The 17,878-nt window shown below is 34.9% G+C and overlaps 1 protein-coding gene across 1 annotated transcript in view; it reads left to right on the forward strand.

The window, feature by feature from the left end:
• Positions 1-17,878, forward strand: part of PCDH15 (protocadherin related 15) — a 1,145,650-nt gene that overhangs the window by 975,465 nt on the left and 152,307 nt on the right. The window contains exon 24 of the mRNA XM_068548948.1: positions 4,530-4,646. Coding sequence (XP_068405049.1) covers positions 4,530-4,646 — 117 coding nt within the window. The remainder of the gene's footprint in view (positions 1-4,529; positions 4,647-17,878) is intronic.

The following is a 17,878-nucleotide window of genomic DNA, read 5'->3' on the forward strand; positions in this document are numbered from 1 at the left end:
TCGACATACCAGAATTAAATCTTAGCTCTACCCTTTATTAGCTGGATAATCATGAGCAACTTAATTTCCCTAAGCTTCAGTTTCCTTATTCTAAAAATAGGAACAATAATAATAATAGCTAACATCTATTTTAGGCAAATTAACTGAGATGATAAATTTAACACAACTAGCATAATGTCTGATATAAAGTAAAAATAAACCATGTACATACACACATACATACATATAATTGTGATGCACTTTTGAGAAAGTCTGAAATAGGGTGATGTTATTTGAATTGATGCTCAAATATTCAAGCTTAGAATGTGCACATATTCTCCCAATTGACCACAGTGTCATGGCTTAGGAAAAAAATCCAAAAACCTATCAACTGCCTTCCCCCTATATTACCATTCCAATTCAGAGAAACTAGATGGGAATGGAATTTTGTATTAAATTAGTGGGTTTGTCAACATTACACAGTGCTAACCTCTTCTAATTTAACCATCAATCTTGAAGGACTGTTTTACCTGCCAGAGTGCATGAGTGATGAGGCAGTTGCTCAGGTAACAGAGATGCATCCCATGTGAAATTTAGTTAAACTCCTTACTGTATATTACCATCACATCCTTATACTTCCTCTTTCATAACGTCCATCACACTTGCTAATATTTATTTATTTTTTGCTTTCCACACTAAACTGTAAGCTCAGTACCAGCAGGCACTGTATCTTTCTTGGTGGTAACCATATCCCCAGCACCTAAAGTACTACCTAATGCACAGTGGGAGCTCCATCAGTATTTGTGACACTGAGAGCTATAGTGTACATTTTGCTACTTGTGGCAAAGTGTAACATTGATTACCTTACATTAGGGATAATACTATCCCCCAAGAATCCAGAAAAGCTTCAAACTCAGAAAGAAAACCAAACCAAAACAAAAAACAAATTTAGGCAGCTAAGAAAGAATCTTCCCAGTACAGGTTTTGATTCCCCCCCCCCCCCAAAAAAAAAAGAACGTTGAGGTAGGTTTGTGACTTGTGTTTAAGAGAGCCCCATGCAAAACAGAAAAGGAAAGATTTGTTTGTTTGGTTGGAGATAGGGCCTTTATGACCCTATGTGGCAGAATCACAAGAGAAGATAGAGAAGTCAGAAAAGACAGAAAGGCAAGTAAAGAAACCAAGAGGGAAGAAACAGCAGAAGGTAGATAATATAAAAAAGAACAACTGAAACAGCAAATAGAGGATGTCTGGTAGTGCAAAACAGAACTGGTAACAGGCAGAGGAAAAAATCAACTGTGTCGTCTGCCAAGGAAAAGGAGGCATCAGCTCCATAAGCCTTAAGGGATTTCAGAGGGCAGGGCAGCCAGCGGTTCTATGTGGCTAGTGATAACGCTGGACGGTACTGTAGGAGCCATTCCACCCACTGGCGCACAGCATCTGCTCTCCTCACAGAGCATGCACGAGAGCTTAAGATGAGGGCTGACATTCTCTACATTTTCATCGTTTAAAGCAAGATGATCGGAATATAATGAGTTAGTACTCTTCTGTCAGGAAAAAAGCCTCTTATCCAGAACAGCTTTTAACCTATGATTCCAGAAATTTAAAATTCTGTCATCTATTTCTCATCGCTTTCAATAGAGAACGTGCCGTTAATTTGTAAATTCACCAGCAAGTTTCTATCTTCTTGGTATGCTCATTAAAAAGGGTTCCTTAAATCTACTCTGTGGTGTCAAAGCAGAAATGGTTTCTGTGATTGTTTTAGACTTCAGTTTAGAAAATAAATAAATGAAACTCATATTTTCTTCCTCTTAGATAACTATCTTCACGTGCAGTTTTCGTTGCTTGATACATGGAACATGGAAACTAATTATGCTTACTTGTACAACAATCTTTTTTTCTAAGAAGATCAAGGCTTAGTTCCAGTTGAGAACCATGGTAATATTCAGAATACTCTTTAGAAACATGAAAAGTAATTTTTGTTCAGACCAACAAAAAGTATAGCCACAGAAAGGAAACTTAATGATAAAATTGTTAACAAGAAAATAGAAAATGAAATTTTCTTTCTGTCAATACTGCCCTCTAGTGGAGAAATTGGCAACAGAATAGGGCTTGCGTTTGGAGAGTGGAGTTTATCCTTAATTTTCTGCATAGTAGAGCATTTGTACAGAAGCAGATTTATGTATATTTTTCTTCAGACATCCCTGGAGCATAAATATAATGAAGTATTGATTATGCTCTTTGGCATTGCATTTCAGTAAATTCTCTAATCTGAAATAATGCATCATGCAAGAACTGTGTGCAACTGGCTACACAGCTTAGCCACAGTGAAAGATTGTAACCTCAAAATATGTACAATGTACCAGAAAAAGAAACACAGCTACAATAACTGTACTGATTTATTCTTTATGTTGTCAGTGGCAAGCAGACCAAAGGGGGATACCAGTCTTTTAATGGTGTTCAATTATTCACCACTTTAGGTTTCTGTATAATCAGTTTGTGAGGCCAGATTATAAAAATGTCCACTGTGCGTTCAATTAGAAGGTGATCGGTGACTACTTTCCCGGCCAAAAAATAAAAAGGCTACTGTACTCAACACTGTCAGCGGCTGTATTGACATAACAGGGAAATCACATATTATTTTTTTCCCTGAAAAATTAAGATTACGTTAAGATTTTTAATGTCCCCTGGGGGGGGGGGAGAAGAAAATTCATAGGAATATGTTGAGTTTTTGTGATTTGGGAAACTCATGTAGAGAAAGTCACGAGGTTGGGCTCCTTTTCTAACCTTCAGAAGTTACAATTTAGGAGTGCAAGAGGAGTTCTACACCTTTGGTTACAAGACTCACTTGTTAAAATAATTGGCACTCTTGAAAGCAGGAAGAAGTGTGCATGCAAATATTTTATATATTTACCCCCTGCCTGGAACCTCAAGATCAATACCCTCCACTCTCCTCATTATAGAGAACCAGTGCTTCCTAGGTTTATTTACTTGTTCAGATTCTAAAGCTCATCATTTATAAAGGAAGTCTTTTTCATGTAGAGGCTGTGAATACTACATGTCAAAACAGAGAAAATGATGTTTTTTATTTTTCAGTTTTGCTTACAGCTCAAGATCTCCAATTTTTACTAGAAACTACAGGGTTTTTCAGATTCACGACTCAGAAGTCAGCTCTATTGTGAACATAAAAGCAAGCCTGATTTGATTGTAATAGTTAATTATCCTGACCTCTTTGCAAAAAGAGGTGTTTATAATCAGTTAATTTGTGTGTTTCCAATTTACATTGTACAAAAAAATTGTTGTATCAGAGCAAATATCAAAGACTGTGTAGAAAAATTTTCTTCTTTTGTTTTTAACATCAAGTGAGAAAAAGATGACCGGGAGAATACGATAACTAACAAATTTAGTTTGGGGCTCAAATATGTTTCACCAAAAGTACCCAAAAAAATGCAGGGTGCAATGATTATTTTTAAAAAAAGTAAATTTAAGAAAGATAAATCAGCCAGGTTAATAAACATTATTTTCGAGAAAAAAAAAATGATTTGAAATTCTCCATCAAAGATAAAATGTTTGAGAAAAAAATGGTCTTGCTCTCAGGAGACCAGACTAATTAGTGGTTTTGCCAAATAAGTAGATTAATTTAGGCGATGTTGCTAAGCTATCTGCAGAATCAGTAACTTTACCTGTCAAATGGCAGTTAAGTGACAAATTCAGGAACATCTTTTCTTGAGCCACCACAGTGTCCCCAGAGCCTAGCATTGGGTCATAAAAATGGGAGGAACCTGATAAATATCATTTAATGAATAAACATAATAGCAATGCATTTATATCATTGAATTGTAAAAATTTAAAGGATGCATATAAATCACTTTGAAAAATCTTTAAATAAATTAAAATTGTTTTCTGACTGAGAACATCTAATCCTATGTGTCATTATTGTAGTGTGGTACAGGGAAAACATCCTTTAATCATTTTATGTTTGTAAAAATGTAAGATGGCATCAAAGGATATTTCACAATTTGCATTTGAAATGTTCTAATCATACTATTATTCTAAGTATATATATAAAGAATTTGCAATTGCAACAGAAACACTAAAGAGCTTTCTTTAAAAGCAACAACAACAAACCAAACAAACAAAAATACTGTCTTCTACATCTGTCTCATAGAAGGGCACCTTTTATGAATGTTTTCCTACTTTTCAAAGTTTAAAACTACATCATACCATTAGAAGTACCTTTAGAGAAAATTTCATGCATCACTCCGAATATCTGAAAGATGTATTTGGAGGCGCACAGGGTGTGTGACAGACTCTTTACTTGAGTAGAATGGCCTTTGGTAGAATGGGGTAGGTATCACACACATTAATATTGTATAGGAACTCTGGCAATTTCCTCTGGGGTGCTATTCTGAAGTGAGTGTAATGGAATTGAGAGGATGGAAGGCTGACAGTGGCAAACGGGTTGTGTGATATGAAGAGATGGAGCCGTTCTAGTCACTGTGTACCTCACCTGGTTTCAACAGAAGCACTAAACTCTTAATTGTGTTTTACAGGATATGAATGATTATCCTCCAGTATTTAGTAAACAGATCTACAAAGGGATGGTGGCTCCAGATGCCGTCAAGGGTACACCTATCACGACCGTTTATGCTGAAGATGCAGACCCTCCTGTAAGTAGAAGACGTTAAGACCCTGAACTAAAGTGAGAAAAATCTGTAACACTTATAAATGACCCAGTTCCCAAGACAGTGCAGTGAGTCTGTGTGAGTTCCACTCTATTCACTCACATACATTTGATGTACTTTTGCCTGTTGCATCCACAGGTACAGACCGTATTTCAAGCGATTATTATTGAACTTAGACAATTAGGGATATGGTTTTTGTTTTACTGGGATTCAACATTTACTATTTATCAATTTATCTAGTACTAATGATAAATATGTATAGAAAGAATTGTCTACACATTTGTAATCAGTATCATTCAGGTTCTTTATTTAGAATATTGTAAGCTTAATTTAGCCTGGATAAGTTTTATCCTTAGGTATTTTACATTTTATTCATATTTTGTTAGCAAACTCTAAATCAATATATGACATAATATTATATTGAATGTGTTAATTTTAGTAAACTAAAGTTGTATTGCTTTTAGAACATATTTAATAGATTCTTTTATTATCCAGAATTTCAGGGCATCTTTTGAGATGCCCTAAATTGTCTTTCAAGATAGAGGGTTCCTAATTAAAATATTATTTTAGCAGAAGTGAGGTAAATTTTCCTTAATATTGTTTCTTAACGTATTAAAAGTAGCATATAAAACTAATAGTACCAGTATAAAAATGCTTTCTGTAAATAAGTTGAGGGTGTTATGTTAACTATTTATTCTCATAATAGCTGAATGATGAAGATTTGAATTTTTTACCTTGGGTGAGCTTGAAGTACAAGTCAGTGGCTGATATATTCTAGAAAAATGTTAAAAGTGTTAAATAAACCATTTTAGAAAAGTAAGAAAATAGAAAAAGACCTCAATTTTATAAGTGATTTAAAAGTTCAGTTTTGTGCTGCTAATATAAACAATATTTATGTAATGCTATTTATTTAATAAAGTATGAATGGCAATCATAACATTTTTCAGCTTCAGTTGTGACAAGCCATATAAAGTCTTTTGTGACTATGACGTCTTGAAAAATAATGTTAACATGAAAGCAATGACCTTTCACTCAGAAGTTCCTTTTCTCAAGTGTGTTAAAATGTCTTTGAAACTGATTTATTGCATCTTGGGAAATATGACAGGCAAAATTTCATAGCCTTGAACATACCAATAGAGATGGTGGATGTGAAATTGGTGTTTTGTCTGCTTTCTAAGTAAACTGTCAGAGGTACAAAATACTTTGAAATTAGGACTACAATTCAGTTCTATTCAAGATGTGTTTTGAGCACCAACTCCATAGTAATCACTGTGCTCACCAGGTTTTGCTCTCCAGAAACTGACACTCTCATAGGAAAAGCAGAACTGCACATAGAAGCTAAAAAGCACTGTATTGAATGAGCGTACATGTAGGGGAGGAAGGCTTTTCCTTTCTTCCCCTCTAGGTTCTCTGGCTGGTCTAATAATTAAATTGACATAAGACAGATTAACAGGAGAAAAACAAATTTAAATTTGTACGAGAGCTCATAAAAATATGATGCTCAAAGAAGTGACTAAAGCAGGCAGCCTTTATACCTTTTAGACCAAGAAACAATACATTTGTGAAGAACCGACAAGATGAAGGGGTTTGGGCTTGGGGTAGTATTTTAGTAAAGAAGTAACAAGGTTTGCTTACACGGCCTTCTTGTCTTTGAATTCCCTATCTCTGGTAGTAAGGATTTCTCTCTTTCTCCTGGGGCAGGCAGGATACCTTTCACATGGGAGATTTATTTCCTGCTTTCAGGGGGACAAAGAGGAGTCAGAGTGTCCATCTTATACTGACTGTTTCTTAAGTAACTTTAATTCAAAATAATCAATATGCCCAAGTGGCATATTTTGGGCAGACTGCCATGAACCCTGTCATAAGCAAATACAGCATCTTAGAATACTAATATTTCTAAGAAATTTTCATTAGCACAGAATTTAAGATAGTGTTAAGCTTAATGACATTAATGATGAGAGACTAAAAGTAGGCCTGCTGTTTACCTATGTGGGATAGGCCTCAAAGTCTTAGGATGGATGGCAATATCCTCACTTCACATGTGACACCGTGACCTTAGTACCTGGTTTGACATTCAGTCACTGCACTGATGTGAAAGAAGCTGTCTTGGTCTGTTGTCTGTTTTCTAAATAAGTTATATTACATCTCTACAGTATTTACCTAGAGAGAAGGCCTCCTTTTTACTCCCTAAGCCCGTTTACAGAAACTTAACAGGCTCAAATGCCATATTTCTTTGGAAGAAGCTCTTAGGTTTGCATTCCTAATAGTATTTTTTTTTTAACATTTAATGTCTAATGCTGGCTTTTCAGTATATGAAAGGTGGATGCCAGTCATTCAGCTGGAATACTGAGCATGCTTATTTCAGCTAACAAATACAAATTTTATCAGACTCAGTTTCGATCCTTGAAACACTAGCAATCCTTTGGCATAACTTGTATTCAGCATTGAGTTTTCCATCATTGCTACAAATTGTGTCCCTTAAATTAGCATAGTTACAATTTGGGTGCACCTACATCAATCTGAAATAAAAGCTCAATTCCATGAAATTTTTAAGAGAATAAAAATTATACAACTTTCAAAATGTTATGACTGAGTTCACTTTTATTATTTTATGTAAGTACCATAAATCAAAATAAGTATTTTTTGGATGAGCTTGCCAAGTGTTTTCTATTCTGTTACTATTGTAAATATGTATTAATTAGAAGAAGATAGTTTCAATTTCATATCCTTCAGGGCTCTTATGTCAGTTCCACTACTTAGGGCTGTGAGTATCTATGGGTAACACTATGTTTATTTAACGTTGTCTCTTCCAAACTAGAAGGTAATGTCCTTGAGGGCAAGAATCCAAACTTATTCCAGTTTGTTTTCCCACATCTAATTATGTTTGGTACTTAGTAGCAAATGCTTGTTGAATAACTGAATAAATGAATAAATAAGCAGTTATTTCTATGCTCTTTAGAATTGTCAAAATGTGCCAGATCTTCAGAAATTTAGTTATTTGTGACCCTGGGCAAGTTTCTTACTGTCTCCAAGCCTAAGTATGGCCATTTGAGGGCTGTAAGAATTAACTGGAGTGATTATATATATATAATGCTTAGCGCTGCTTCTGTTCCCTCATATAAGTAGGTATTGTTACAATCCTGCAATAATAATGTGCATCTCTAGAGGTTGGTCACATCTTTTTCAAGGCATCATGTTTCTTGTGAATGAAATGAGAACCACTCATTTTAAACTAGAAAATTGCAACCACAAAATATCAGTTGGAGAAATGGGTAAGGTCTTAAAGCCAGAGAGAACATTCTTGCCAAACATAAATTAAGAATTATAAAATGCATGTTGTGTAAACCTAAAGTGATCTAGAGGGAGAAAAACATCTTCCAGGGATTTTTTCCCCCTGAATTAAAGCTATTAGGACTTTCCTTTTCTGCCTTGCTTTTGTGACAGCATTGACATTATGTAGTTCACCGGAGACGTGTATAGTGAATGACTGATCATTTTGGATATTAAAAATTGCTAACCTTTTCTTTCTGCTCACTAGAGACTTCTCACTCCAAACTTTCACAAAACAAAACTGCAAGTATAATTTTCCATTTTGCATATTTTTATTCTTTCTGAAGCTGTGGCCAAACCCCATGATACAAGAGGTCTCTTTGTGGGCAGGGTAAATGCCTCACAGAATAGTGTCCTTCGTGAGCGTGTAGATGTGGAAAAATTTGGATAAATAAATGAAGCTTACATTTTGCTAATTTCCAAGAAGTTATGAGGAACCCACGGAGGAATACCTTCTCATTGTTGTGTCATTCTTTCCATTTAATGGATTTGAGGAATTTATAAGATTCTTGTTTAAAGTAAGTCAGTAGTTGGAGCATGTTTTATATTAGCAATTTTAACAAACTTTCTTATTTGCATATATTCATGTGCGAAATACTTATATATTGAAGACTTCTTTTTTAGGTTTCAGTATCAATTTATGAAGTGGATATGCTCCATGAAAAAGATCTTGTAAGTTCTCAATAGTAACTGGCTTTAAACATCAATGAGTATTCTCACTACACTTTTTTTTTCAGAAAGTATTTTCATAAAGGCATAATAATTGCAGCTGTGAGGTAATGTTTTTCCCCCCTGCTGAGATTTTGAGAGCTATACTATCCTTTCAGAGTTCAGACAAGCTACCTGAGGAATTATTTTTAAAATGATTTCACAGGTGGCTTTAACATCCTTTTTCTGTCGTTTGAGGACACTTTTGTTGATCTCTAGAGAGTAAAAAAGATGGTCAGTTTTTCTTTTCTATGATACATGACTTAAAATGTCATGATGTCACCAAATAAATGCAAGGTAATTATGGCGAGCTTCTCAAAATGCTTAACCCTCTGCCTAGTCATTCTTTCGCAGTCTATTAGCAGAGGGCATAACAGTAGAATTAAAACAGCAATTGTCTTTATCCATGATTTGCTGTTTGCTTTGTGTGCAATAGTTAAAACTGTTCAGGGCTAGGAGTGTTGTAAGACTGTATTTTTATCTCCAGATAATATGGCTGTTCTGTATCATTTTCCATTGATATATCTGCAGATCTTGTTTTCATCACTCATCACATACTGGTTTGTGTTGTTTTGCTCTATTGATTTAGGTTATTGTTAGCAATGTAGCGTAAACTCTTGTTTTAAAGATCAGTGCCTTGTAACCATGTTTGCTGCCCCTGGAGCATGTGGGGGGAATGTACGCAGCTCAGTGGGTTTTTTCCTTCACATCAAAGCTGTTAGGGAAATAATCAAGAACTATTTTCATGAATCATGTCTGCTTGTGAATATTGAAATGAGGTAGCCCAGCCTGAGTCCCTTTGGTCTCGCATGCTTAATTAGAAAAAATTCACACAATGCAACAGTTGGGACTTGATCTTTAGAATGACAATGGGTTATAATTAGATTTGAAAGTGTAAATGAATACAAAAGACAAGGTTTTATGAGACAGTTTATACATGATTAATGTCTAGAAAAGGCTTATCTAAGTGTCTTAAAGAATCTGTGTCATTTTCTTTTGTTCTGTGGCTTGTAGATTCTTTTCAAGCACAAATATACTGTTAACATTACTTGAGATCAATATTAGATTTAACTGTTTCAGATGCAAATATTTTTCTTCTAATTCAGAAACTGCAATGCCTACCAGGGCTAACAGGGTGTTTTTCTTTTAAGCAGTAATGTCTATAAAATTTAGGGTTTTTTTAACCTTTACAAAAGTATCATCCAGTGATATATCTTTTTTTTTTTTTTTTTTTGGTGAGAATAAACCTCATGGGATTAGGATCGCAATACATTGCAACAAGAGAGGTTTCCAAGGGAATTGAGTGAAATATAACAAGCTCCTTCTGGGGCTCACTCATAGGTCTCCCTTATGGCTTAAATAATGTGCTTTATTTTGAATTTCTTGCCAGAGGAAATGGGAAGAGACCCTCTGAAAGAGTATCTTGGCTTCTTATAATCTGGATTCTTGGCTTTAACACCCTCAAAGCCATCCTACTGTTATCTTCAGGTCTTATCATTACCCACTTCACAGTTCTTCCCTATCCTTGAATGCGTGGGCAGTAGACCAGCAGTCAAACATGTGTTTGGTGCAACATAGACACTTCGTAATACTGTGGAATCAATCAGCCAATAAGAAAACATTTATGGTGGACTTAACAATAAGAATATGACACGATAGAGCCATGATATTGTGTAAGAAAGGTGCCAAGAATAGGCAAGTGAATGTGTCCTGGTGTAGTCTGAGCCTGCTTTGGACAGGAACTCAACTTTTTCAGAGTGTAGGAGATTCATTTATGTGAGGGTAGAAGAAACTAGCAGAGGAAATATATTCAAAAATTACAGAGTCGAAAATATTCATCATGTGTTCATAAATTTGAGTACCATGATTTGAACTATGTCTGATTCAATTAATATTAGCTACTTCTTGTAGCTACAATCATTTGTAGATGGGAAATGCAACAGATATGGTTTTACAAACCCATTTTATTATACAGAAAATGGAAGCTTACTAAAGACTTACAAACAGGGCAATGACAAAAATCAAAGCTACATATTAGAACATTTATTTCCTGTGATATGTAGTCTTCATTGGATGAGATAATAAATGAAAACCAGAAGATAAGTTAGCAGCTATAGCTTTCATTTAAGTATGAAAAAAACAAGGTGGACAATGGAAATGGAGAAAACAGAAATACTTAAAAGCCATTGAAATGGAAAAATTAATAGTGACTGAGCAGGATGGTTGAAGATCACAGACAATAAAAGCGCAATCAAAAGTGAATCGAGAGTTTCTAGCTGGAGTGATAAAGATATTCATGATCTTAGTTGATAGAAATAACATAGATAGAAAAGAAAGCTATTTAAGGAGAAAATAATGAGATCAAACTAGGACAAATTAAATTTTAAATGATTTCAAAATATCTAAGTGCAGTCATCTACAGAATGATAGAAGTTGTCTGATTTCCTTCCCTGAGCAAGGAGGCTCAGAGGACTAAGTCAGGACATGACTAGTGAAGGAGTAATACTCACCAGATCTACCCAGGAATCATAGTGCCAGAGCTGGCAGGAAGCTTATCTCTTTCCCAGAGTTATAGGTTCCTCAAACTATACAAAGAACACATAGCATCTAGTGCTGACAGGAGGCTGGAGGCAGATGGCAGGATGGTGCCAAGATTCCTTTGCACAGATGAACAATATGAAGAAGTCCATGAAGAAGTCCTAAGGCAGATACTGGGTTGCCATAGCTGCTTTGATCTGATGCCAGGATGGATCATGTAGAAAACATGGGAGTAGGAGCACAGGAAAAAATGTGGAAGAGGAGACACCTAAATGCAAGCTGAAGCTATGAGAGTAAATAACATGCTCCAAGAGAGAAAGCATAATCAGATAAAATAAAAACTTGGAAATAAATCCTCAGGTTATGCCCTTTTGAGGATGGGCCAGGAGCTGAAGTGTGGAAAGAGTGAGAGAAAAGAAAGACTAAGAGCATAGAAGAGCAGTCTGCCAGTGACGTGGTTCAGAAGAAAAGAAGAAATTTTCAATGCAGAGAAAGAATATAAATGGTAAAGGGTTTTTTTTGTTTTGTTTTGTTTTCTTTTTTTTTTTCCAGACAAGGCAAGGAGAGTGAAATCAAGCTAAGTGAAGGACCATTGTTCTGTTGATTAGAAACTCATGAGTAACCTTCATGGTAAATTGGCCTCTGCTCTCCTGCAGTTTGCTTACCCTTTTATTTTTCATGCGTCTGAGTTATTTTGGAGTGTAACATTTATATATACGTCATTTTTGTTTTTGTTTTTGAGACTATCAGTTTATTATTTACATTTTCTTTGAAGAATTACTTATGTGCATTCTCCATAAAAATTATTTATGGAATTTAAATTATATTTCTTGGACATGTTTACAACTATTTATATGTATTTCTGTATTTAAGTCTATATATGGTTTATGCCATTCCTTTCATATTCTGACTTACCCATTTTTAAGTTCTTCATTTTGCTGCATCCCTTGGTTTACTCTTATGTGTCTTCAATTTTTTAGAAATATATATACCATGTGAATTTTTATACATAAGAAATTAATTTGCTTATACATAGAACATAAAACTTGACAAACAGAGTCTTGGGTTCAAACGTTTGCCCTGTAAAACCATACATAGGCTTTTCCACTATTTTCTGGGTTTTAACACTGTAGAAGTATTAGGCTATATATATTTTTTAATTTTTAGGTTTTGTTTGTTTCTGCTTATAAGACTCCCTATTCCAGAACTTAAATGTTTTCACTAGTAAATATTTAGATATTCCTTGCTCTGTATTAATGTGTCTGGTATATGAAGGCCCCTTGCAATCTGCAAACTTGTGTACATAGTTCATCTGCCCAGGAAAGATTTACGTGGCTTCAACAGTAAGGGTTTTGGAGTGAGACTGGCTGGTTTCTACTCCTAAAGTTCCTACTGACTGTTCTTGTGGCCCTGGACAATTTGCTTAGTCACTCTGCTCCTTAGTTCTCACATTTGTAAAATGAGAACAAAAATAACATAAATGAAACTTTATACGCTTTGAACAGCAACTCTCCATCCCCCCCCTTCCCCCAAGTAACCACAATTATATTCTTAGCTTTTTTCAGTTTATTTTAAATACCTCATCTAAATGGAATCATGCAGTTATGTGCCATTCTGTGACTGGCTTATTTCACTTAGCATAATATCCACAAGGTTCATCCATGTTGTCACAAATTGCAGAACTTTATTATTTTTTAAGGCTGCATAATATTCCATTGTATGTATATGACACATTTTCTTTATCTACTCATCCACTGCTGGACAGTTAGGTTATTTCCTTATCTTGGCTATTGTGAATAATGCTTCAATAAACATTGTAGTGCAAATACCTCTTCAAGATTCTGATTTCAATTATTTTTAGATATATGCCTAGAAGTGGGAAGTATCCTGTGAACTTCTAGCACAGCAGGATTTTATGAACACATAGCAATGAGAATGGAATGTAAGAACCTAATACTTAGTGAAAACAGTGAGAAAAAGAAAATAATACATTATGTAAAGTTAAAAAAAACCCAGAAAACAAAAATGCACACAATAACATCTACTAGGTTTTTGTACTAAAATGCTGCATAGTTAACAATACCAAAATACCACTCATTCACTCTAAAAAAGATTTATATTTTTATTCATGGATCTTTGAGGCAGCTAAGGATTGGCTGGCCTTGGTTTCGGGCTGAAGGTTGGGTTGGACTCATGTCAATTCCACATGCCTCCTCGTTCAGGAATACATGACTAAGTAGGTCTGCTCTTCACACAGTGAAGGACAGGAACACAAGAGAACTTTCCTAACCACATGATCACACGTAAAGCTTCTGGTTGTGTATCACAATTCTTCACATCCCACTGACCAAAGCAAGTCTCATGACCAAGAGCAAAGTCAATGGGGCATGAAGTAGAGGAAAAAGAAGTGGATATTGCTGAACAATGATACCACAACAGTCTAGTTAAAAAACACTCTTTAAATGCATTACAATGGTTTCCTTTGAAGGGAAAAGGAGGTTGAATTGAGGTGTGAGCATGAAAGGAGATAGGGAAATGAGAGGTAAATATACCTAGCAGATCCATTGATAAAAATGCTCCATAAACTGTGGATTATATTTAACTTAAATCTCTGTCCCTGTGATCCAAACAAAGTACATATTCCTCAATATTTATTGCATGTGTGTGCATCCAGTGTTACTTAAGCATACTGCATTAAGTATTGAGGATTAAAATTGTCATGAAGCCTTAGAACTGTAAACTTAAAGACAGAGAAATTAATCGAAATCAATCAAGTAAATAGAAATGACAAACTGAAAAGCTCTAAGAAGTATATCTTTAGGGTGCTGTAAAACCAGACAAGAGAGAGCCTGATTTTGTCTGGATTGTCAAGGAAGGAACGTTCTGGAGGAAATGACTCAGAGCTGAGGTCTGAAAGATAAGGAGGTGTTTCCAAGGCAAAGTGGCATGGCAGAAAGATTATTCCCTAAAGCGGAAGAAAGAAAAATAGGTTTCAAAAACCAAAAGAAAGCAATTTTTTCAGGAGGCTAGAGAGGTAAACCTGAGTCAGATCCTATGGACTCTGAAGGCATGAAAACAGTGCCAAGATTTCTTGTTTCATCATAAGAAAAATGGGAGGGTTTCAAGGCAGAGAAAACAAATAACTAATTACTAACACCAGTTCAGGTTCGTCCCTATATTTATGTTCCTTTGGTTTTGTGAGTTGTTTTTTGTGAGGAAAGTTGAATGTGTGCCCACTGTTATCTTTATAAATTTTTTTTAAAAAACTTACCTATATAAAGAACTTTTATAAGGATTATATTATTTGTTATTTGATGTCATTAGATTTTAGTTTATGTTTACCTTTGAAAAATGTGTTTCCCAAGAGAGATTGTGGTAAATAATCTTGCAGCAAATATTTCTTAGGATCTTTAATGGCTATGCTAATACCATATCTGCAGAAACTGAATTATACATAGACATTGCATTAAATCAGTGACATCTGTCATAAGGAATTTGCCTATAAGAGCGTTGACTCACTATGTCGTGAAAACATAGTAATCACTTCAGGTGTTAAAAATCAGGGAAAGGGAGAGAAAAAAGAAAAGCACAGGAGGATCTTTTCAAGTGATTACATGGAGAGTTTGACCTGTAGTTTTTCTTTTTTTCTTTTTTTAACATCTTTATTGGAGTATAATTGCTTTACAATGTTGTGTTAGTTTCTGCTGTATAACAAAGTGAAACAGTTATATGTATACATATATCCCCATATCCCCTCCCTCTTGTGCCTCCCTCCCACCCTCCCTGTCCCACCCCTGTAGGTGGTCGCAAAGCACCAAGCTGATCTCCCTGTGCCATGCAGCTGCTTCCCACTAGCTATCTATTTTACATTTGGTAGTGCATAGATGTCAATGCTACTCTTTCACTTCATCCCAGCTTACCCTTCCCCCTCCCTGTGTCCTCAAGTCCATTCTCTACATCTGCATCTTTATTCCTGTCCTGCCCCTAGGTTCATCAGAACCATTTTTTTAGATTCCATTTTTTTTATATATATGCGTTAACATACGATATTTGTTTTTCTCTTTCTGACTTACTTCACTCTGTATGACAGACTCTAGGTCCATCCACCTCACTACAAATAACTCAATTTTGTTTCTTTTTATGGCTGAGTAATATTCCATGGTATATATGTGCCACATCTTCTTTATCCATTCATCTGTTGATGAACACTTAGGTTGCTTCCATGTCCTGGCTATTGTAAATACTGCTGCAATGAACATTGTGGTACATGTCTCTCTTCGAATTATGGTTTTCTCAGGATATATGCCCAGTAGTGGGATTGCTGGGTCATATGTTAGTTCTATTTTTAGTTTTTTAAGGAACCTCCATACTGTTCTCCATAGTGGCTGTATCAATTTACATTCCCACCAACAGTGCAGGAAGGTTCCCTTTTCTCCACACTCTCTCCAGCATTTATGGTTTGTAGATTTTTTGATGATGGCCATTCTAACCGATGTGAGGTGATACCTCACTGTAGATTTGATTTGTATTTCTCCAATGATGAATGATGTTGATCATCCTTTCATGTGCTTGCTGGCAATCTGAATATCTTCTTTGGAGAAATGTCTGTTTAGGTCTTCTGCCCATTTTTGGATTGGGTTGTTTTTTTGATATTCAGCTGCATGAGCTGCTTGTATATTTTGGAGATTAACCCTTTGTCAGTTGCTTCATTTGAAAATATTTTCTCCCATTCTGAGGGTTGATTTTTCTTCTTCTTTATGTTTTCCTTTGCTGTGCAAAAGCTTTTAACTTTCATTAGGTCCCATTTGTTTATTTTTGTTTTTATTTCCATTTCTCTAGGAGGTGGGTCACAAAGGATCATGCTGTGATGTATGTCAAGGAGTGTTCTGCCTATGTTTTCCTCTAAGAGTTTTATAGTGTCTGGTCTTACATTTAGGTCTTTAATCCATTTTGAGTTTATTTTTGTGTATGGTGTTAGGGAGTGTTCTAATTTCATTCTTTTACATGTAGCTGTCCAGTTTTCCCAGCACCACTTATTAAAGAGGCTGTCTCTTCTCCATTGTATATTTTTGCCTCCTTTGTCATAGATTAGTTGACCATAGGTGCGTGGGTTTATCTCTGGGCTTTCTATCCTGTACCATTGATCTATATTTCTGTTTTTGTGCCAGTGCCATACTGTCTTGATTACTGTAGCTTTGTAGTATAGCCTGAAGTCCGGGGGCCTGATTCCTCTAGCTCCGTTTTTCTTTCTTAAGATTGCTTTGGCTAGTCGCGGTCTTTTGTGTTTCCAAATTGTAAAATTTTTGTTCTAGTTCTGTGAAAAATGCCATTGGTAGCTTGATAGGGATTGCATTGAATCTGTAGATTGCTTTTGACCTGTAGTTTTTCTTAGTCTCTTTTAAGGATACCTTAGCAGCTGGTTAAGATTCACTAAAGAAAAAAAAAAGAAAAAAAGAAAAAAAAAAAACCCTAAGTTATTATGGCTGCAATAAACAATGTAAACCACTTTACAGTAATCCCTTCTGCTAAATCATACCTAGGCAATTTTGTGAATTACACTCTTACCAAATAAATCAGATTAGTTGCTTTCAAAGACATTGGCTAAAAGAATTTTGGAAACCACATCAGGGAGAAAAATCTTTGTGTACTTGAAAACAAATTACTTAATGTTTGTGTGTAATGATAATAATAGGTTTAGTATTCCCTGGTATAATGTGATTGCCATTATTATGAAGAAAATTATGTGGGTCTGAGTAAGTAATTTCTTGATAATTACGTATTTAAGAAAAATGACTAATTCAACATATCCCCTGATATTAAGGACTTAATTATTTTGGTCCATTATAGTCTCATTGAAATTCCCTGCGTTTGCAACTTTAGAACATCTTTCATACAGATCTGCAATTACCTTCTGTAGTAATTAATTACATTCTCACCATCATAAAGTCAAAACATATTGTGTTGAACACTCACTGTAAGAATAAAAATAAAAGGTATAAAAATTGAGTAATGAATAAATAATTGAGATTTTAAGGTTTTATTTTTTATATAAATTTACTTTTATTCTGATACATAAATTTTATCAGTCTGTATAAATATGTTACTTTAGATTTTAAAAATATAATGTAAGCACCAACATGACAGGGTTTTTGTCTGTCCTGTTCCCATCATCTAGAAAAATTACCTCATTCAGAATATCACTATATCACCATATTACTATATATGTATTAAATACATGACTATTCCAGTAGCATTGTCTCATACTAATATTTATTGAGTTTTACACATGTCAAATTTAGTAGATAAAATGGCATCACAAAGTTGAAATCATGCCTTTCACATTTTGAAAACCATACAATATTTAAATAAGTCACATACTACCTCAAATCATATTTGGGAAGAAGCCTAATACATGAACAAACAAATTAATTAATTCATTTATTAATATGTGTCATAAATCATTTCCTTCCTGAGGGCAATTAAGGTTGGCAGACATCTCCAGAGTCCCTTAGAGCTATTGAATAATGTCACTAGTGCCGGCATCTGTGTGTAACTAGGAAAAATGATACTGTACAGCAGTTACTTAACTTTTTTAAACCTCATTTCCGTATAAGAATAATAAGACCATTTCACTGGATTAG

This window comes from Eschrichtius robustus, chromosome 7 (genome assembly GCF_028021215.1).
Source record: "Eschrichtius robustus isolate mEscRob2 chromosome 7, mEscRob2.pri, whole genome shotgun sequence".
Classification (NCBI taxonomy): Eukaryota; Metazoa; Chordata; class Mammalia; order Artiodactyla; family Eschrichtiidae; genus Eschrichtius; species Eschrichtius robustus.